Here is a 23,014-nt window from a genome sequence, read left to right as displayed (position 1 = left end):
TATTAAATTATAACATCTGCCTATCCCAGCTTCTTGGGAAGGACTCGATAGGTGGACAAAAATACCAAATCCAGTCTAAACATCTGGCTGACTGTGCGATCGACTGTAATAATAAAGGGCATATGTAGCTCTTCCCCCCCCCCAACAGCTCTCTTCTCACCAGTAAGTGAGCAACACTGCATGAGAGAAGCAGGCAAAGAGTGTAAGCCTTTCTCTGCCCACACCCTGGCTGCCTGCTGCTTTCAGAATGCCACAAGCACCATTTGCCTAGGCCACTTCTGGTAAACACTGCACCTTGGACATGTCGCATCTAGTTTAATTGGCTTGGGAGACTGCAGTTCTAGCTCCAAGTGGTTTGGGAATCACAGTCCAAGTCATGTCATGATCTTTTTCATGTTTGATAATGTTTTTTCTTTGAGGAAAGTTAGATTCCATAACTGCATGCATCAAACCAGAGCTGGCTATTACTTTATTAAATACATATGTTTTTCCTCTGTTTCTTGTAAAAAGAAAAGAATAACAAACCAATTTATGCAATGAATTAATGCAGGTATTGCAGAAAAACCCAAGTGGTAGCCAGCAGAGACTTCTGTGTATAATTAAATTCTTTTAATATTTAATTTCTAGTTAATATGACAAAGCAACAGTGTGCATGCCATGTTAGTTTGGCCACTTCTAATTTTTATCTCACATTTTGCAATTTCTTGTCTTGCATGGTTATACTGTAAAGAGACTTCTGTTAATTTGCTTTTCTGCTTTCTTAACCACATTGATTTTACAGCCTTTTCATTGCATTGGTGTAAGCTGTAAGTGCTAGACAGGGATAGGAGGAAGCAAAGGGAGGTGCAATGCACAAAAAAGCCAACTCTGGTTTTAATCTGGACCCACAACAGTAAATCAGAACAGTTCAAGTAACTTCAGATGTGATATGGAGCAGACCTAAAAGATTTAACTTCTAAATCCTTTAGGTACAGACAAGGGTGAGCTTGCATTAGGGAAAATCTGCCATTTCCTTACTTCTCGCAACAAAAATAAATTCAGCTACTTTATGGACTTTGGTGAAACAACAACATGGTTGTGTTGCTTATAATTATACTTACTTGCCCTGGATGCAGAGTTGTTGCCCAAGATGAGGTAATGCCAAAATGAGAGCTATAAATCTTCTACCCTTCTAAACCTGCTCTTGCTGCACTGATGAAAGGAAACATCTTGACAACTGTTTCATAGGCATTAAGTGCTTAGATGATGCAACCACTTTTATCTTTTCCTTCAACAGCCATCTGACACCTTGTGCAATTTCATTGCTAAGTTCCTTCTGCCTTTCTCTTTCTTTCTCCACTTTCCCTTCTCATCGCCCTTCCCCCTTCCTTTAGACACAGAACCACGCATCAGATTATCCAGGATGGCACAGCACCGCAATCGCTGACAATACCAGAACTCGTGGTAATGGTGCGGCCATTTCCTCTTTGGGGGAGCATCACTGCACTGCATCTCCACCAATGGACCATGGCTGCTTGCCTGAAGAAAGTGCATCCCCTGCAAGGTGCATGATTGTTCACCAGAATAACTTCCTGGATAATGTTAAGAATCTCTTAGAATTTGCAGAAACACTTCAGCTAATAGATTCCGTAAGTAGAATGGTCATATTCTAAAGTATAGTTCTTAAGGGAATGCTGCATGCTATGTCTACATTAGTATGTTTTCTTATACACATTCTTTACTAGATGTTCTGGCCTCCAGGATAAAAGGCTAGACAACAGCTTTCATCATTGCTGTATGATTATGAAAATTTTTGACTTAAGTTTCTTAAAGTTCAGTAATTTATATGGCTACTTGGAACTAAGTCTTGTTACGTCTTATTAAGTAAATGCAAGTATTTCTGATTAAGCACAGGTTAGGCTAGTTTGAGGTTTGTGGAATCCAGTATTTATCAAGCCCAGGTAAATGTTTGTCTGTAGAAAGCATGTATAGAGCCGTTCTTGAAACTATGCTCAGTATGAATGTTCAGATGAAACAGTTATTCAGTGTGAATTGGTAAATTTCAGTTTTAAAACTATTTCTAAATAATATGATGTGCCTATTTGCAGCAAAATCATCATGTAAGCGGTAAAAATAATACCATATTTTATCTTCTGTTCCAATGATATATTGAACTTTTGGATCCCAGCTTTTTTATAGTGCTGATTGTTTTCTTTTATCATAATTCTAATAAAATCACTTTGTATTTTTAAAGATTCCAACTAAAGATTAAGAATATTTATTATTTTTAGGCACTATAGTTTGAGGCAAGAGGTTTACTAAACTAAGAGATATATTAAATCTATAACATAAATACTGATTGATAGATTTTTTTCCATTTAAGGATGTTGCTATTTTATAAGATTAATCAGTAGCATATTTTTGTGTAACAAGACTTCTTTATAATTGATTGAACAGCTGGTTTGAGATGAAGTTGCTCTTTTTTGGAATGCATCATTAGGATGATTTGTGTCTAATTTTTATATTTTGGAAAAGTACCAGAACTGGGTCAAACTAAATTAAAAAGGAACAGATCTTTTTCTTTATCCTGTTTCCTTTTGTTAATGCTGTTATGTTAGTAATCTAGCTTAGCTTCTAAAAAAATGTGGGAGGATCATGCACTCTCTCATAGATTCGTGGCTTCCCCCATTGTTTCCAGGATCTGTCATCATGGGGTGATCTCAGCAGTTTTGAATTCTCAGAAGCATCAGACACCTCACCTACCCAGGTTCCCTCAGACAGAACCCCACAGCTTCAGAAAACAGACGACAGTGTGTGTAGGCCTGAAGGACACCCTCTTGCAGACTTGAGCAAAGCCATGTTGAGTCAGGATTCCTTTGCCTTGCCAAAGTCCTTGACTGGCTCCAAATGTGGCACAGCTCCGTTGGTCATTCTGCGTGCAAAGAGAGGCCATCCCGTGAGCCATTTAGCCAATGGCCATAATAAGTCCTTCATTCTTGCTGAAGTCAGCAGCTCAACTCCTAAGCGTTCCCCTGTCAAAAGCCTGCCTTTCTCTCCCTCGCAGGTAGAGCAAGATTTCTGTATAAATGTTACTAATTCTCTAAGCCAGTAAACTGTTAACAGCATAGAAAAACTAATCCTTGGGACAAATGACTAATCACTGTTGTGCTTGTTGATTGCATTCCGATTTTGAATCTACCCACTGTTGGGTTTAGATAGTAAACAATCTAACTTCCCTGTATATTTAATTCTTTGTGATTGGGGTAGGATTGGTTGTCTGTTTGCTTTACTCTGGCTTATAAATTCCTTCATCTATCCAAAATTAGCATTCCTGTTTCCTATAACCATTTTTTATTTCATCCATTTCACAGTATGTTTCATATAATCCCAGAATTTGGGCTGAACAGTAATTTCCAAATTATGTACTAACAAGTTCATTTTTAAAAAAAAAAATCACATTAACCTAATAATGAAAATACATTTGGATGGTATTGGAGGAACTGTGCAATGTGACTTACAAATCAGTTGAGTGGATATACAGTATTTAAATTGTCTTGGTCATATAGAAGATTTAAGTGTGTTAGTTTAAGTAGTTTCTGGGCGTTTTCTTGGAACAGCCTAAAAAATGAGTTAATGAGTTCATCTTTACTAGTACTGCAATCCTGTTTTTTAAATTTGTAACAGTCCTTTCCAAACAAAATTAAAGATTTACATTTTAAAAGCTCTGTGCATCCTTTATTACCCATGCTGTTAAAGCAAAGTCATGTTTTAACAAGGAAAATAGGAATTTGCTTTTTCCTATTTGTTTCTATTTCAAAAAACCGCAATGTTTGTTCTACTTTAGCTGCAGTATCCAGTAATCTTCAGAAGGCAAATTTGTTCTTCCTTGATAGCTAAAATTCAATTGAAACAGGTAGTTGTTCTTTAAATATAATCTTGGATCAGATCTAAAGAAATAGATATGAATAAGCCAAAGCACTAGAAATGTAAAATTTGGGAAATACAGTAATCAAAATGCATAACAGCATAGCACTCTTGTATGAAATTAGCACTGATGCAGAAAGTTACACTGTGAGTTCCTTTTCTTCATTTCTTTTGGTTTTACTTGATTACACTGTTTTCAAAAGCTAAAAACCATTAATACCCTTAAAAAATATACCTTTGCAGTTCTTCAACACTTCTTCAATCCAAGAAAGTCTGGATCTGGACAATCCCACTTTAAGTTCCACTCCACTGTGTACTCATAAGGTCACTGTTACAACACCTCTTCACAAAGACCAAACATTTAAGAGCCAGAAAGAAAATAACTCGTAAGTCTTCTTAAATCATACTTTTGACTGTGGATTGTTTCACCCTCAATGAGAATGTGTGGGTATTTCATATGCACGTGGAACTGCTGTGCATATTATTTCCCCATTCGCCTCAGTGAAGGGTAGCTTGGTGTGTAAATCACTCAAGTGAAGCTGCCCCTTTCTGTATGATTAAGGGGGCAAGATACATAAGAGAGTTTTGTCATGGCTTTTGAGAGAGATGTCTTCATATTGTCCCTTAGAGCAGAATCCTTTCTACAGACTGTGTTTAAAATACCATATAGATTCATTCTGTACCCACCGTAAATGCCTTATTTACCCCAATAAATTTATCTTATTTAAACAACTGATGTTGAGATCAAATACAGGTAGTCCTTGCTTAACTATGGTAATTGGGCCTGGCAACTCTATCGCTAAGCAGTGCAGTTGTAAAGCACAGCATCATGTGACCATGCCGACTTACGACAGCAATTGCAGCAGTTCAAGTTGTCGTTGTTAGGAAAATCCCACATGGTCACAGCATCCCACAGTCATGATCAACATTTGCTACCTCCTGCCAGCTTCCCCATTGACTTTGCTTGTCAGAAGCCGGCAGTGAAGGTCACAAATGGCGACCTCATGATCATGGGACTCTGCAGCTGTGGTAATTGCAAGCCGGTTGCTGAGGGGCCTGATCGTGATCATGTGATCGTTGGACACTGCGGCAGCCACAGCTACAAGGAATGGTGGTAAGTCCAGTCAATCAGCACCGTCATAACTTTGAACTGTCACTGAACAAGTGGTCGCTGAACAAGGACTACCTGTACCTGTACAATACTAATCATATTTAGTACTATGTATCATCTTCTAAGTGCTTGAATAATTTTGTACATGCTATATCAGTAATTCACTTAGCTTGCCTGTAAGGCAGGCCAGTATGAGTATTTCCGTAGCATAAATGGGAAAGTGAAACTGGGAATTTGCAGCCATAGCACATTCTCATTCTTGCACTGCTCTAGTTGTATTCCAAGCAAAATGTTTCAAATAATGTAACTTGTTTCTCTCCCTCTCCCTCTCTCTTTCACTTTGGTAAGTTTCAGAACTCCAGCTATCAAAAGATCAATATTAGAGAGCTCTCCAAGAACACCAACTCCATTTAAAAATGCAATTGCAGCTCAAGAATTAAAATATGGACCCCTAAAAATGCTGGTAAGAATAAAGACACTGATTTAATAATCAGTCAATCAAACCTTTGTTACAGCCATTTGGCCAGATGTCAGCAGAAGGTAAAACAAGAAAAAATGAAAATCTATAAAGCTAAAAAGAAATAAAATTAGTACAAATGTTCAGACCCGAGGAAAGGCAGATAGTGCTTATTGTGACACAGAACTGGGCAACTCAGAAAGATACAACCAACCAACGGCCAGACAGGAGAAGTGACAAACAGAAGTCATGCTGTCTTACCATGAAATTTATTCAGGATAAGATAGATAAACGTCTGGGATTGTTTGTAGAGAGAGCAATGAAGAGCATACGCACTGATGGAGGAGAATGTTTTTGTAGTACCCAAACAGGAAGGAGAAGGGATATCTGCATCCAGCCTGGCCAAAGTGAAGGCCTGGCAGAATTTCAGAACTGTGATAAATGAGAAATAGAAAGCTGGCTGGTGATTTAATGAGATTTCTTTGGAAGATCCAGTAGGACACAACTTTTGGGGAATGGGGGAACATGACTGCACTTGGCTGTCACAGCCAAGAACTGCATGCCAAAAGTAAGTAGGACCAAATTGGATTTAATCTAATTTGTGCCTATATTGACTGAAGCATGGATAATATTGTTACTTTTCCTGAAGTCACATTAAACTTTTGTGGCAACTTTGGGAAGGAATCTAGGAGCCCAGCACCAAACCACATGAACCTCTGGGTTTTAGCTCTACTGTAAGGCATTTTCTGCTTTCAAGTGCATTTTTCTGTCTTCCTTTTAGCCTCAAACCCCAACTCACCTGGTAGATGACCTGCAAGAGGTCATCAAACAGGAGTCTGATGAATCTGGCATTGTATCCAGCCTGTGTGAAAATGGTTCCCCTTTGCTGAAGAAAATCAAACAGGAGGCAAGTTAAACCATATTTACTTAAGGCTGCAGTAAGCTCCATTCAATTTGCCAACAAATGCCTCTCAGTCATTTTAGGCACTGCCTCAAGAAACCAACTTTGATAGGTTGCTTTCAGAAAAGAACTTGCTATTCTGTTTTTCAGAGTGTTGAGAAATGAATCAAAATATTCAGAAATGGTTCTAAACTTTGTCTATTGAAAGTAACACATGAAGCTACCAGATACTGTAGGTAGCCTGATAAGCTTTAATATTGCCATGAAGACAGCATAGTACTGCCATTTCTGAATTACAGTTCCCAAGAATTCCACTGTGCAGATAGTGAAGAATATTTCATTGTGGCCTGATTTTACTCTATCTATTAAGATTAGATCATTTTGGATCTTCATAGTAGAGTAATAATTTGCATTTAGCAAAACATGTCCAGGCTTGTAATCCAGTTACTGAAAAGACGTCTTTCAACATAGTATGCGATCTTCAGTAAACTTTGGGAAGATTTCTCAAGAAAATAAATGCCTTTGAAATCTGGCTAAATTCATGTTATATCAATCAAATAAGAGCATGTTTAAATCTGTTAAAATCTGTTTAAAATGAACAGATCCTGAGTGCTGGAGTTCAGCATTATAGGTGTGCATGAAACAGGATATTCATTTTATTTCAAACTTGGAACAAGTCAGCCCCACCCAAAATGTTCTGTCAGGATGATTTGAATTGGCTTGGTTCCTTTGGAATAATCAAACAACTTGGGTGTTCTGTGTTCATTCAGAACAAAACTCAAAATATCTTAAATATTCCAGTTATAGTAACCAATGGGACCCACCAGTGCATCCACATGAATTCAAACTTCACCTTTTTGAACAGCAGTAATTTACCAGGCAGGCTGAGAGTTATACAGCTACAAGCAGTCTTGGCTGTGCTTCATTATTTCTTCCTTCTCAACAGTTCACTTCTGTATCACCCCACATAGTCTAAACCAGTGTTTCTCAACCTTGATGGCTGGGGAATTCTGGGAGTTGAAGTCCACACATCTTAACGTTGCCAAGATTGAGAAACACTGGTCTATACCAATAGCAGCAGGGACATAATGGGCCCCTGCTGCTATATTGGTAAGGTGGAAAGGATTTGAAAAAAGTGGCCCAATCATAATTCACCAAACAGCCCAGTCCAAACGCTCTAAATGCTTTCATGTTGAAACAAAACAATGTGTTGTCTTTCACACTCAGAACACCAAAAACAGCTGTTTCTAGTTCAAAACATTTTGCAGATCTCTGTTGTAAGAACATGACAGTTCAGGACATTGTATGCTGACTGAATTAAGTTCAGTGCCAAAGCTTATGTGAAAATGCACTGGCTGTTAAGCAAGGCAGAGTGTGTCAGTCATGTTTCAATATGGCTGTTGTTTCTGCTTGCAGGTGGATTCTCCAGCAGGGAAAGCAGAAAACTTCCTTTGCTCAAATAGTTGGGAAGGGGAAGGGCTAAATACACAGCTCTTCACATATGCATCATCATCAGAAGATGTGCCTGTATGTATTAGTGCCACAAATCTCAACATCTTGGGATGGGGGTGGTTTTGTTTTTGCAACCTTGTATATTCTGAAGCCGAAAGAAACAAAGAATACCTCGAGTTACGACCACTCGTTCAGCGAACATTCAGAGTTACAACAGTGCTGAACAAAGGGACTTACAACCAGTACTCAAAGTTCCGTCTGTTGCAGAGACCCCGCAGTCTTGTGAACAAAATTCAGGTGCCTGGCAACCAGAGCACACTACAACCAGTTGCCGCATCCCACTGTCACGTGATTGTCATTTGAGACCTTCCCTGCTGGTTTCCCCCAAGCAAAGTCAATGGGAAGCCAGCAAGGAAGGTTGCTAGTTGCTGGAATAAGTCTCTCCCACCCCCCAGCCTTTCTTCGCTTGTATGCACCGTGCCCCCCTTCACTCACACACACACCCTGCGCCCTCTTTCTCTGGCCTCCCTGCACTTGCACACTCTTTCTGTAGCTTCCCCGCAATCGCACACAAGCACTTCACGCCCTCTTTCCTCGGCCTCCCTGCGCTCACATGCAAGCAGAGCACCCCTCTTTCCACAGCTCCTGCAATCACACACACACACCTACACCCTCATTCCACAGCCTTTCTGAGCTCACGCCACACTGAGCACCCCTCCCCCAATTTGCACACAGCCTGCACTGGGCTCCCACGGCCTCCCCCACCTCCCTGTGGCACCCCTGTGCTCCTTTACCTGGGACTCCCTCTGCTTCTTGCTTAACAAACTGCACAACCCACACATCAACCAGGACTACCTGGTTTGCTGTTGCTAAGTGATGTAGTCACATGACATGTTTTACGGCTGCATCGCTTAGCAACAGCAATCCTGGTCCCAATTGCAGTCATAACTTAAGGACTACCTGTAGCCCATGTCTGGATGTTCCCCAGATTATAGTCATATAATGACCAGAAAGAAGATGGAAAGGGCTTTTCCCCCCAGGCTAAAGGCCTTGATGGTCTGGTGCCCATTTTTTTATTTAATTTTATTTTCTATCCAGCCTTTATTATTTTTATAAATAACTCAAGGCGAGGAACATACCTAATATTCCTTCTTCCACCTATTTTCCCCACAACAACCACCCTGTGAGGTGAGTTGGGCTGAGAGAGAGTGACTGGCCCAAGGTCACCCAGCCAGCTTTCATGCCTAAGGCAGGACTAGAACTCACAGTCCCCTGGTTTCTAGCCTGGTGCCTTAACCACTAGACCAAACTGGCTCTCTATAATTTGCCCATTTTGCTTTGGAAATACAAAACACTTAGTATAAAAAAAGGATATTAAAATCTCATTGATTCCAGCATGAGGCAGTTAATTTAATTTCTCAGTTGAAAACAATGTGATATTAATAGGGTTAATGTCAGCCTGATCATACCAAAGTCTGTTTTTTTTCCTAATGTCTATCGGTTCCTTCTACTGGTAAAGATAGACTTAATACGTTTTAAGGTGCAGGATCACTAAGATGTTTACTAAGTTGGTACAAGGTGGGATAAAAAATTAAATTAAAATTAAATTAATGGGGGGTGTTAGCACCAGATAATTTTATTCTGGATGTAGCCTGTGTTAGTCAGATTATAGGTTTAATATTTTGTCAATCATGTTTTCTATGCATGCCCTCGTTTTAATCCCTTTCAATTCAGTGTATTGTACAGGAATTTTATGCTGAAGTTTGCTAAAAATAAATGAAAAATATTTGCATTTAATATCAAAGTTTTTTTCTTATGAACTTGAATCGCTTTGCTTAAGTAACCAAGATTTAAGTAAAGTCTACTACGTTCTGAGAATCTCATCCAGCGTGGTGTATGCAAATGTTATACTAGATATTCTACACTGAAATTTTTTGGCACATGATTCAGTGTTCCTTGAACCCTCCCTAAAAATATTTACCCTTTTCTCTGCTAGTTGACTCATAATTGTTGCCCTTCTAAGCAGCTACTCCAGAATAATTTTCTCTCCTTAACTGCCAATTTTCATACTGAATTATTTGTAACCACTTTTTTTAACATGTGTGACTTGGTTTGGTTGTATAACATCAGCATAGTGCCAGTTCAGACATTCACTTGAAGTTCCATTTAGAAATTTCTTCCTGGTAAATATTGTGACAATTCATAGAACTGTACAGGTTATGACCACTCGTTCAAGTGACCATTCAAAGTTATGACAGCGCTGAACGAGGGGAACTTATGATCAGTCCTCAAAGGTGTGGCTGTTGCAGCATCCCCATAATCACATGATCACAATTTGGGCGCTGCAGCATCCCCATAGACATGTAATCACCATTTGCTACCTTTCCTGCCGGCTTCCCACAATTAAGGTCAGTAGGAAAGCCAATAGGAGGTTGCAAGTTGCACTTGCTCCTGCCACTTTTTCGCCCACTCCACGGCCTGTGCTCTCTAGCACCCACCTGTGCTCTACAGCCCCTGCCCCCCCATGGCACCCACCCATAGCTCCCACCAGCTGGTTTGCTTCCCTGGGACTCCTACCTCTTCCTATTTTATTGTGGCGAGGTCCCCATTTAACAACCTGCATGGTCCTGGAGTTACGACGGCAACTGGGACTGCCAGGATTGCCATCACCAAGCGACATTAACGCTTTATGACTGCATTGCTTAGTGATGGAAATTCCTGTCCCAATTGCCATTGTAACTTGAAGACTACCTATACGTAACACTGTCCCTGGGGGCCGTGGTGGCTCAGTTGTTAAGACTCTGAGTCAGAGGACCATTAAGGTCGGCAGCCTGGCAGTTCAAAACTCGAGAGCGCGAGCCACATGACGGAGTGAGCTCCCGTCAACTTGTCCCAGCTCCTGCTAACCTAGCAGTTCGAGAGCATGCAAATGCAATTAGATGAATAAGTACCACTTCGGTGGGAAAATAACAGGGACATGAAAGGAGCCCCCTCAGGCATCCCCCGGGCAACAGTGACATCACCAGCAAATCCTTTCAATACAGAAGTGCCTTGGTAGGTGCTTCTGACACACACACACACACACACACACACACACAACACTGTCCCTTACATAAATGCTCTTTAACCAGACTTCAAATTTTATCTGTTACACACTTTGTTTGTTCAGAGGACTCCAGTGTTCGGGTACTCCAAAATTCCAAATATCCTTTAAAGTACAACCTGATAGGGTGGAAAGGAGGGTAGACAGGGATAACTAAACAGTCCTATAATACTGTATCATAAGTGATCCATTCAATGTTATACGTCATTCTTCTTACATTGTTAAGACTTTATTGTTTTTTTCAGAACCTACTTACCAGTTCTCATTTAAAGATGCCTACATCAGAAGAAGACAACAACCATAAATTATTCACATTTCATAGAACTAGATCATCAAGTAGCCCACTTCAGGTAAAATTCCTCTTTTTGCAAAACTCCATAGATAGTTGTTGAACTTACTTCCAAATAGAGAAATGATTCTTCTTTCAAGTTAAAGAATAATTTGTTTGTAAAACTTGAAAATCTCACTTTATTGTATAAGGAAAAAAATGTTATAGATGTGTTTGAATAAGAATTGAATACAAGCCTAATTAGCTCTTGAATCCAGTATTATTGACCAAGTAGAACATTCCAGGAACAAGAAGCTCTTCGGAAAACGTTATAGCTGAACCTGCTGACATTTGGTACGGTAGTGCAAAAGCGGCAGTTCTTTTCTTCTGCAGTCTGGGACCGGGGGAGATTTGGGGCATCCCGTCAAAGTGTAAAGGAAAAGGAAGCCAAGAAACATTGATACTTTTTGTCTCCTCGTTTCTGGTGGCCTTGTTTTTGTAACAGTGAAATATGAACTTCCTCAGATCGGCTTATTTTCAACCAGATACCACATGACAACTCCATATGAAGCCTGGGCTTTGAGTTGAATGGAAGTGTAGCAAACCCTGTAGGACTGCCCTTTTTCAGTGGTAGAACTCAGGCTTTATATGAAAAAGAACCTAGATTCAGTACCAGGCATCTTCAAATAGCTGGAAAAAAAACTCTGCAGAACTCCATTGCTGGTCCACATGGAAAATACTGAGCCAGCTGGATCAGTGTTCTGACTCTTAATTCACTTCCAGTAGAAAACTGATGTAAAAACTTTTGCAGTACAATCCTATGGATGTCTGCTTAAAATAAACTCTTTTGGATTCAGTGGGGCTATTCCCAAATAGTTGGAGGTAGACTGCAATTTTTCTAATCATAAGAAAAACCCTGCAAGATCAAACCAAAGATCTGTATCTAGTTCAGTATCTAGTTTCTCACTGGAGTCTGTAAGATATCTACAGGAAGCCTACAAGCAGAAGGTAATGATTAAGAAACATCTCTCACTGTTGTTCTGTAGGATCTGGGATAGCCACTGTAGACAGACCAGATTCACATGCTTCTTTCTTGTTCCTGCATAAAACAGCCTAATGGTGAAAATCTGTTTCACCCATCAAGAAAATACTAATGCTTGAATGTGTGTCTCAGAGGCATGAAGCATGGTAGTTTGCCTCTGGCTTTGCTATTTGCAAATATAAATTAGACAACAATTACTGCTGTGTTGGCCAAGTGCATGAGAATATATTCTTAATCACTTCTACAGAGCTGAGCCAACAGAATATGTAGACTATTTTATTACTGCTATTTTATGTAAATAAGTACATTAGAAACAATTATTCCCTGAGTAAATGAAGTAGAAATGGCTTGTTACCTTAACTTGAAGTTGGCATTAGTTCTTTATTTGTTCAGTGTGAACTCACAAATGGGTGATAAATGGGCTTTTGCCCATTCCAGCTCTTGGGAAGCCAGATATTTTTAGATTGCAAATCTGTGTGTGTGTGCACTTGTTTAGATCCTTGAATGTGAAAACTCAGATGGTGTAATCCTTGATCCATTTCCCCTTTCTAATGAGGAGATAAAAGCTATTAAGTCACCCATTCAATGACTTGGTGGGCTGGATCAGAAAAGGCAGGGAAAATACATTTGTACATGATGTTTCCTCCCTTCGTTAACCTAAAAAGATGGTAATCCCTTCTGAAAGCCATATGGAAATGTACACAGAAGCTAGATTTACTTCCCTTCCCAAGTGTTCCAGGTATTTGGGCTCAATCCATTCCTGGATTGGGTTGCTGGCTTTCATTATGTTTATTCCTGCTGCGGTCATTTTTCCTAAGAAGAAGCTCTGATGTTACTACACGAGTCAATTTTGCTATGGCGCTGCTTTGGAGAAGCAAATTAGCCAAAAAAATTTATGAGGCATCTCAACCTGTTCTAATGTCATGCAGTGAACAATGGTGCTTCAGTAGTTGTCTCTGTTGCTTTTGATAACTTAATAATTCAGATTTAGGATAGGTGGGTGAGATTTTGTTTGAAATAAAGTTTTCATATAAGTACTGCTCGGAGGTAATATTTTTCTGCAGAAGCACCACAATTCAACAAAACCCACATTAGGGGTTTTGGAGGTCATAGTCATTTAAAAATGACTGCATAGAGAGATAAAGAAGAGCTGTCACTATCACAGTAGAAAATATCTCAAACTTAGTATAATAGTTTGAATAGTGTTGACTTCAGTAGACTTGGACAGCCAATTTGTTTTTAAGAGTAAGCAGTTGATCAATATTCTCATTTGCATTTATTCTGAAATGTATTCATCTTGAGGGGGCTCCCCTGCTAATCTAATTTCTTCTGTGCTTTATGCTTTTTTAACTTTTTAATAATGATTGTTTTTAACACGTTTCTTGTTTTATATCTTCGTTGTATGCCGCCCAGAGTCACTTCTTGTGAGTTGGGCGGCCATATAAATTTGATATATAAATAAATAAATTCACAAAAGTAAGTTAAAATGGAGTAAGCTACAGGAAGGTAAGAATCAGCACACACTTCTCTTATTTTATGTCCTCTAGATATATTGGACTTTCCCATCATTCCCACCAATATGGTCAGTTGGTTATGTTGATTGAGAATTATGGGAGTCATGGCTCAATTCACCTACTACAGTGATCTCCAGAGTGGGGTACATACTTCCCAGGAAGCACACAAGACAATTGATTAGGATATAGGAAGAAAATATTAGAATGTCTATTTATTTATTTTTCTATTCATTTATTCATTCATTACTCTTAAATTATAAGAAAGACATTTAGCTATGCTATACTTAATATGCAAAATTATTTTTATATATTGGGGCTATATTTTCAATATACTGTACATTTTATATTAATGCAGTAGTACATATATTTTATTTATTTATTTTTCAAATTTTTATCACCGCCCATCTCCCCCTCGAGGGACTCTGGGACTCTCTCTCTCTCTTTCTCTCTCTTGAGATAGATAGAATAAATAGAATGACTGACTGGTGCATTCTTTAAAATATTTTACTGAAAACATTTGGAGTTCACTGGCATAGAGGATGGCAGATAAGAGAAGGCTGGTTTGACCTATGTGACATACGTTTCTTGAGTACTTATTTGCAGGAAAATGTAATGTGTGAATCTGCTGTTACATTGAGTGGGTTTAGGAAAGCACCTTTGCACAGTCTTGCTTTTACTGCTCTGTTTTCCCTGGAGGTTCACTTTTACTTAACTGGATATCCCAGTTAAACTCTGAGAGTTTGTTTACTGTTCACTCTTTCCTGGGGCAACAGAAGACACGTTACAGGATAAGTGAGATAATTTTGTTGCCAGAAGGATATGCAGGTAGGATTAATGATGTAACAAAATGAACTAAGAGTGACACAGCTGAAAATATTCCATGGTTTGATAATAATATGTGAACTTAATGTAAACATACAGAAGTTGCCTTTGTTACCCATATTTTAACTTTTGAAAAGTGCTAACAGGAAATCTGTTTTGAAAAAAGAAATCTGTTTCGTAAGAGGGTGGGAAGGTAACAAGGATTTCCACAATTTCATAGGATCTGTGGTCCTAATGCAAAACATGCAGGCAGTCATTGATGTAGCACAACCAAGTAAAAAGAAGCAACTAAACTGTGTTGAAAATAAGGAAACAAGCATGAGAACAGAAGCACTGTTGACTTAGTAACACCTTGATCTGTGTGTGGCATTGTCACATGGAAGTTAGTGAAAAGTTAGTGGTTTGTTGTAAAGGCCACTATTCATGAGGGGCACCTTTAAGTGAGTGGAATCCTAAACTTCTCTTAGTGAGCGTCATTAGGAAGGAAGCCGTGGGAGCATCTGGATGCTAGCATTGACTAACAAAACATGCTTGTAAGAAAACCTTCCCCATCATGGGGAGCCTTCAGGATGGATTACAACTCCTCGAATTCCATAGTTAGCATGGCCATTGTCGTGTATTCTGGGGGCCAAGTTGCACAGTACTGGAGGGCATCCAGACCAAGGATGGCTGCCGCAGGACTAGATCACACAAACCTGTCTTCAAACCTGCCTAGAGAATAGGACACTGTATAGAAAGTATGTTCTGTTTCTGAGCAGTCGCTACAAGAGGAGGAGAAGGAACAGAAGCAGCAGCATAGTATTCACTCCAGGCAGCAAAAACTCATTGGCTTCACAGTTTCACCTGGTCTGTGACTCAAGGTGGAGGCATTTTTCTATGTAGCATATTCCCCTGTAAGCAGGTGGCCTCTAGTTATAATTTCAGAGGGTTTAGAACAGTGTTTCTCCACCTTAGCAACTTTAAGATGTGTGGACTTCAACTCCCAGAGTTCCCCAGCCAGCCATGCTCAACTCAGCTCTAAGGTTGAGAAACACTGATTTAGAAGTTTGCATTAGTGTATAGCGAAGTCTGATTGTGACTTTTCCTTTTCCTTCCCTTCGTTGTGCAGCATTCAAAGCTTCCTTTTATCCTAAGCAACAACCGCACAAGTACCATTCTTGTGCCTTAGAAGAATAGCTTTCTTCTGGATTTCTTTTACACTGTTTCTCTTTTTTATCTTGATGCATTCTAACTTTATATTATAAAATGACCAGTTGGCAATCTGTACCAATATAATAAAAAATAAATAGACCAGCAAAATAATACCCAGAAGTCAAGAAAGACAATTTAACATGCATCCTGGTTTTGAAATGAATATGTATGTCTGTGAGCGAATAAACAAACAAGTATGGAATTATAGCTGAGAATTCCAAGGGCTTTTATGTGTATATGTGTGCAAAACCAGCTTCTAAACCTAGCATATCATAGCAATTGAAAGCACTCCTAGCTATTGTGAGAACAATGTGAATATTTTTACTATAGCTATATTCTCATATGGTAACTAATACAATGCATCTGCTTCAGTATTAGCTCACACAAAAACATTGGGCATATTACAAGTGGGATAGTGCTCTCAACCTAGATAATGAAGAGCAGGAAGCTAAGACCATCATTTGAACCTGGTCAAATGCTTTGAAACTACAGTAAGGGAAACTATTCAGAATTGTTCTCATAAATCAACCACCTTTGTTTACTTACAAACATAATCCCAATGTTTTTATGAGCCCTAGGGTGTGACTGTTCCTGGTAATTATCAGGTCACTGTATGCTTGAAATGAATACTGATCTCTACTCATTTCTGTAGGTTTTAGATAAAATGGCCAGGCCACTGTTTATAGGGAACCTTATCATGTGAAACAGGCAACAGCCAGACTGGGACCTTTATCATTTTCTAATTGCTACCACATATTTATTGATTTGAATAATATCTGCCTCCTCCCTACCAAATAATGAACCATATGAAAAACATGGACCTGGTGTGGTATGAAACCTTAAAGCTTCAGTAAATCATTTTATAAAACGTTCAAAGCTAAACAGTATTTAAAGCTGAAATGCATTACAGTGCCCTTTGATTCATTCTCATTCAACTCAGGGATACCAGAGCGAAGATTGTTCAGAAGTTGAGTTGTCATCATCCCACGAAGTCTTGCAGCCTGTTAACACGTAATTGGTTGTATTACAGCATAGCTTTTGTGGGCTATAGAACGTAGAAGAGGAAACCATAGCTGTAGTCTTCCAAGCCTCAGCCATGGAAGTGGTCCTCACATTCACATTTAACAAGTTGCACAGCCACTCCATAAGCAAACCACAATCGTATTTTAATGTTTCTCCACTAGCATCCTTACCATTTTTCAGTACTCTCACAGTATTTGTTCCTTTTGATCAATTTTTTTCTTGGATACCAGCTCTTCAACATACTCCCATGCAAATCTCTAAAACACCCCTTCCAGCATTCCCTCATGACTGTTTCATCAGAAATCATTTCATCAATTTTGTTTTTAATTCCGTTCATTCTGCTGGAAATTTTCAATTTTTTATTTTCATCAAAATCTCTTGGTTTTTCTGTCTCTTTTGACTGTAATAGTTTCTTGCTCTGTTTGACAACATTCTTTTCAATTAGCTTTCTCTACATACATATCATACAGTATGATTCATTCATTCTCTACTGTGCATTTTTGGAATAGTCCATTTCTCATTCTTCCTATCGGAAGACTAATCTGTCCTCTAATACTTCTTCATACAAGACTCAAGCTTTTTCTTGTAGTTTCCTCTCATTTTCTCTACTTTTTTTTATGTCCATTTTTCCCCAAGATTCACTCTTCACACTATCAAAAATGAACTCTCCCATTTTCAGAAATTCTTACCATTCTTGAGGCCTTCACTGATTCAATCTTTCATCATAATCATAACAATCACGCTTTTGGATTTATATTCATTCTTTTGCCATGCGAATAAACTTAAACTAAACCCACATATTTGAACAAAAATTCAGAGGACATACCAAGCAGTCATTATTTTCACTCACTCAGTGCCTTTTTTGCTACTTTTTCATCTTGCTCCCACCATCCATTCATGCCACCTAGCAGACATGGGGATTTCATTGATTCAGAATGTTAACCACTTTTGCCCAAAACTCATCCCTTATTCTTCCATATCATTGTTTTTGGGAGTGTTATATGCTACAATCCCAAACCTAAGAGTTCCTATTTTCATATGCACCTACAGCAAACTAGACAAAATCAGATCATAGTTTCTGGCATTAATTTTACATCTTCTATTCAAAATTAAATGCACATAATCACTTTCCTGAGTGTATTCATCAACTCTTCAATTAAATCAGATCTGTTAAATCTTTTCTCTTAGTTTCACAGGTAGTCAGTTTTGGCCAGTATGCTGTAAGGTCAGCCAAAGCCCAATTTTATTGAAGCATTTTCACACTGCTCTATGCAAGCTAGAATTGCTAAACTAGAGACTATCTTGCAAGGTGGCATATTTTGTCTGCATCCCGCCAATACTGACACACACTTGGTTTGCCATATAAAAACTTAAAGTATGTGTACTTCCATGGGAAAAAATACATATTTATCAACTACAGTTTTAAACAAACGTGGCTGGAATCTTCCCATATTGCTCAACTCATTTCAAAGAAAAATGAACCCCACTCTTAGCACCCATAGGGGGTATAAACACAACTGTTTATCTCCTGTATTTTATTGCAGGTAACTGCAGTTCCAGGAGCCCTTCCTGGAGTTGTAAAGGTGGCACACCAAGGGGTGTGCAACTAATGACCTAATCATAAATCCTAGTTATGTCATTAGGATGTATCTAACTTCAGTATACCTGGTTATACTTTTCTTTGTTAAAAGAAGGAAACCTGTTAGCCAGGCATCTTAGATGGCAACATTAGAAGGGACATGGAGCACTTTCTCACATTCTTTATCCCATATTCTGGCCAAGGAACATCCACTGCTCCCTGCAGATCGTACCAGCAGCTAATCACCTTCCATGATCAGAGCCATTTTTTGGTTTCCAGTACCCTTTACAAAAACAAGTCGGTCATTCCGGCGGCAGCTGCTCTTTCCCCTGAGCAGATCTGAGTCAGTGGAGTTACACCGAGGTTGAAAATTACTTGAATTCTGACCAGCTTCTCAAGAGAGTGGAGGCTGTTTAGTGAAGTCATGAAGAGGAACAGCACTGTGGCATGTTTGTGAAGTGAAATTTATGTTACACCTGCCCTTGGCTGTAGTCAGCGGAGGATTATGTTGTGTAAAAAACTAATAAAGCAGGAGAGTGCTGTATCACTAATCCATAGCTACATAATCAGACTGTTTTTGACAAGAGGTGGATTGCATAGTGACAGGACTACTGAAGACAAAAGAAAAACTAAAGGAGAGATAAAGATCAAGTTAAAAATGCATAATTATGTTCACATTAGAGGGCTAAATTCTTTGTCACATCACTTGTTTTCCTCTCCGGGGATTTAGATGATTTTGGCTGATCTTGATTTTATGGAGTTTGATTATATCTAAAAACCCAGCAGTACCATTCTTGGTTAAATTGCATTTGCAGTAAATATACTTGCAGTAAACTCAAGGCAGTGAACACTATTTAAGAAATGGATTTTAGTTATTTAATGCTTGCATCACACTGTGTCATTTCAATGTGGGAATGACCTGGAGTTTTGAAGAGTAAGTAAAAGTGTTGCTTCATCCAAAAACATTTTGATGGATGTACGGTTTAAGTGTTATTGGAGATCTCAGTCACAAAAATCTCTATATTGGTTTGGATAACTTGGTCAATGGATAGCCACATTAAAATATATGTATATATTGTGTTCCACACCATAACATATCTTTTCTGTCACAGAGACAAAAGGTGGTGTGTCTTTGTTAAGTTTTATAATTAGGGTTGCTGAAATTGCTGTTGTGAAAGTACCAGTTCTGATTGCCCAGCATAAATTTTAACAAATGGGTTAGAAGAAAGCAATACTTATCTCTATCAGCAAATTCCATGGTATGCTGACATTTTTGTCCTTCCTAATGACTGGAGGCAGCAAGAGATAGTTTGCAAGTCTACAGAACAGGTTTATCACTTTCTAACACTGTTAAATTGAGCTTTCAACCTTTGTAAACATCGCAAACACAGACTTTGGTTAAGAAATGTGTTTCTATTAGCAGACTTTTCATCTTTCCACTTATATTTCACTATGGAAGATTTTATTCCTTTTGTGCATCAGCGTACAGTTTTCATTGCTTCTCTCTTGTTTTGGAATATTCTTAAGTGCTAACTTGGTTTTGATACACTGCTCGCCAGTTCAAGGCTTGCAAAGCAAATAGCAGTTCTAAAAACAGCAGCAAGTCTGCTAAGGCACACAATGCCTCATGCCTTAGGAGCCAAAGTAGAGGCCTGAAAACTTGAAAGGGCCCAGACAAATATAAAGTATAACAAACTCAGCAGCAGAAGAAATAATCATTGGACGAGCAGACAATATTGGGAACGCTCCCTTTTTTAAAAATAAGAGAATCTCTTACCTTAATATAAAAAGGTTTCAGGCACATTTTCTTCTGCAGCATACCTGTAAGAGCACAGGGGAAGTTCTGCAGCTGTTACTTCTTGTCTTGTGTCAGAGGAGCCTTAAAAGATCTTAATATCCAGGCAGGTTGGTATGGGAGAAGGAAGTCTTAAGGCTTACTGATTCCCTTAGCACAGGAGAATGGAGACCTAGATAATATTAAATCTACTATGCATTTTATTATAACCCTGAATTCCATTGTTTTAGAGTACAGAATGTTATCTGCTGCACTGTATACTGAATATATAACCACAGTGCAACATCAGAATTACTTCTATAGAAATGTCCTGAAATTAGCATGAAGACCAGATCAAAAGCAACCAATAATACTCATCTTTTAGAAGTTTGCTCCTAGTCTCATTCACAGAATGTTATAAAAGGCCCAGAAGACATTATAACCCTGTCATCTTCAGACATGGCTCCTTGTATCATTTTAACAATTGTAACAGAAGCCTTTGGACAGAGTAATGGATTCCTAATCAAAATGTAATGATCTGCTCCTGTCTCGGCAGTCAGAAGTTTAATCATATGAACAAAAGAGATGGGAGAGAATATAGAGCTAAATTAGAAAGCTGGTAACAAATGTAGAGGGTAAACATTTTTTTGGAGATCAGGTTTGAGCTTACTTTCTTAACTGGTCTTTACATGAGACTAAGTCAGCTTGGTCTAGTGGTTAAGGTGCTGGGCTAGAAACCAGGAGACTAAGAGTTCCAGTCCCACCTTAGGCATGAAAGCCGGCTGGGTGACCTTGGGCCAGTCACTCTCTCTCAGCCCAACTCACCTCACAGGGTGGTGGTTGTGGGGAAAACAGGAGGAGGAAGGAGTGTTAGGTACTGTATGTTCGCTGCCTTGAGTTATTTATAAAAATAACGGGATAGAAAATAAATTTTTAAAAAGTCTGCCCATGTCTTCTACATTGCAATCCAGTGGCTTCCCTATAGACATCTGAGACGGGACAAGTGATGAAACATGTATCACAATTCCGTACACATGATTTGGGTGTCTGATGTCAGCATGCATGCACAAAAGGCCAGGGTTTGTGTCATGACACATTCTGTCATCATTTTATCACCTTGGGCTTCCCTCTTCTCAATGCCAACCCCCTAGGTGATAAACGCTTGGAGAAGAAAAACCTTGTTTCTCAATTCTCCCTCTCTCTCTTTTGTCTTTAGCATTTTAGCAACACATGGGATTCAGCTTTCTGTGGGAAGACAGAGGATCAGCTGGCCTTCTCTGACCCAGCCCGCAAATACATGAGCGCGTTCTCGGCTCGAACTCTGGTCATGTAAAAGTCCACCAACAAGCATTATGTTTTCTTTTCAAAACACTTACAGTTGATTTGGATTGATCATTCCTCTACATGGGAGAAAAACCTTGTGTGTTTGTTTGTTTGTTGTTATGGTACAGCATTTGGGAGCAGCACAAAGTGCATACATTCACAAAAGCATATATTAATCAGGTTGGAATTCACCCAACTTTAAAAAAGAAATGGACAGAGCAAAATTCTCTTTATTGATGATGCTTTACTAAGTTTATCAGATAATTGAATTTTATGCAGTTATTAATGATGCAGATTTTAACAACAGAGTGATTTTAAATGATTACAAATGTTTGGGGAGATCAAGTGCACCAGTATTAATTCAGTGAAGAGTTGCTACATGAGTTCCAGTGCCAGTGAAAATGTTGTCTAGGTTTTTGTTGGGTTTTTTTCCTTCCTGAGAGCTGGCACTCAGTAGCTTATTCTAAAATCATTGAACAAATGTCTTGGTATGCAATACTGCGAGAAAAGCATTACTGCAAATGCTAATATAAAAGTCTAGGTAGGGGCATACCTTGTTTGTAAATGCTCACCTACCTTTAATTATTTGAAGTACTGTTCCACTTAATGGAGCTCTAGACAGCTTCTCCTTTTTTATTAAGAAAAGCTTTTAATTGTTTTTACTGTATGAAGCATAGTTTTATGAAAACAAATTATATTTTTATTCAGTAATTTAATTTTGTAAATGCCAAATGGACTTTGGGTTGGTTTTGTTTTGTTTTGTTTTGGCTGCTACGGACTTGCAGCATGTAGATGGGTTACTAAAGGACCATAAAGATTTATATATAAAAAAAACCTGGTTGGGGAGCAGGTAGCTAACTTGACTATGCACTAGCATTTCTGATTTTTACAATATTGTTTTGATGCTCCCCCTTTTCTTGGACAAGCAATATTTTGAAACACTTCTTGAAAGCTTTTATGCGCCTACATGTATGTATTTTCAAGGCTTTTGACAACATAGAATGCAGATTTTTAGTATTTTGGGAGAACACAATCTTGCTTATGTCTTCAATTGTCTCACGTTTAAAGATTCCATAACTGGACTCTGCACATAAAATCAAAAAATTATGGCCCTGGGACTGCCATATCTGAACTTTTCTCAGTGCTAAGAGAAAGTGGCTTCTTTTTTTTTATGTCAGACGTTGCTGCCTTAATAGAATTAGGTGCAGCCTTGTCTGCACTTTTTATAATACACTGTACTGCCTTGTAGATAAATAAAGTGTGGCATTTTGTAAAAATTAACTGTTCATTTTAATACTTCAGATGAGCTGGCATTTTAGCATACTCGTCAAGAATGTCATTCTACTACATCCATTTGTTCAGTTAGTTTTGCAAAATACTAGAATGTGTAAGCTTTGCCTATTTAAATCAAAGCTGTTTCTGCCATTTCAAAACTAAAATAACCAAATTCTTGTTTCATATAGTATGAGTCTAGGTAGAGAATCACTTATTTTCTCATGGGACAGTATGGCAAGGCTTTTAATATCTCTGTCTACAGTCAGTTGAGACGGT

At 38.7% G+C, this 23,014-nt stretch overlaps 1 protein-coding gene across 2 annotated transcripts in view; it reads left to right on the top strand.

The window, feature by feature from the left end:
• Positions 1-22,740, top strand: part of MYB (MYB proto-oncogene, transcription factor) — a 41,975-nt gene extending 19,235 nt beyond the window's left edge. The window contains exons 9-16 of one of the 2 annotated variants that reach the window (XM_063309678.1): positions 1,374-1,628; positions 2,678-3,043; positions 4,147-4,289; positions 5,363-5,477; positions 6,253-6,378; positions 7,789-7,899; positions 11,173-11,277; positions 21,357-22,740. In XM_063309678.1, the coding sequence (XP_063165748.1) occupies positions 1,374-1,628; positions 2,678-3,043; positions 4,147-4,289; positions 5,363-5,477; positions 6,253-6,378; positions 7,789-7,899; positions 11,173-11,277; positions 21,357-21,473 (1,338 nt within the window). In that variant the 3' untranslated portion in view covers positions 21,474-22,740. The remainder of the gene's footprint in view (positions 1-1,373; positions 1,629-2,677; positions 3,044-4,146; positions 4,290-5,362; positions 5,478-6,252; positions 6,379-7,788; positions 7,900-11,172; positions 11,278-21,356) is intronic. The other variant, XM_063309669.1, reaches the window with a different exon arrangement.
• Positions 22,741-23,014: the final 274 nt, after the last annotated feature.

The sequence above is a fragment of the Candoia aspera genome, chromosome 1, assembly GCF_035149785.1.
Source record: "Candoia aspera isolate rCanAsp1 chromosome 1, rCanAsp1.hap2, whole genome shotgun sequence".
NCBI lineage: Eukaryota > Metazoa > Chordata > Lepidosauria > Squamata > Boidae > Candoia > Candoia aspera.
This window is presented reverse-complemented; position numbering and strand designations above follow the sequence as displayed.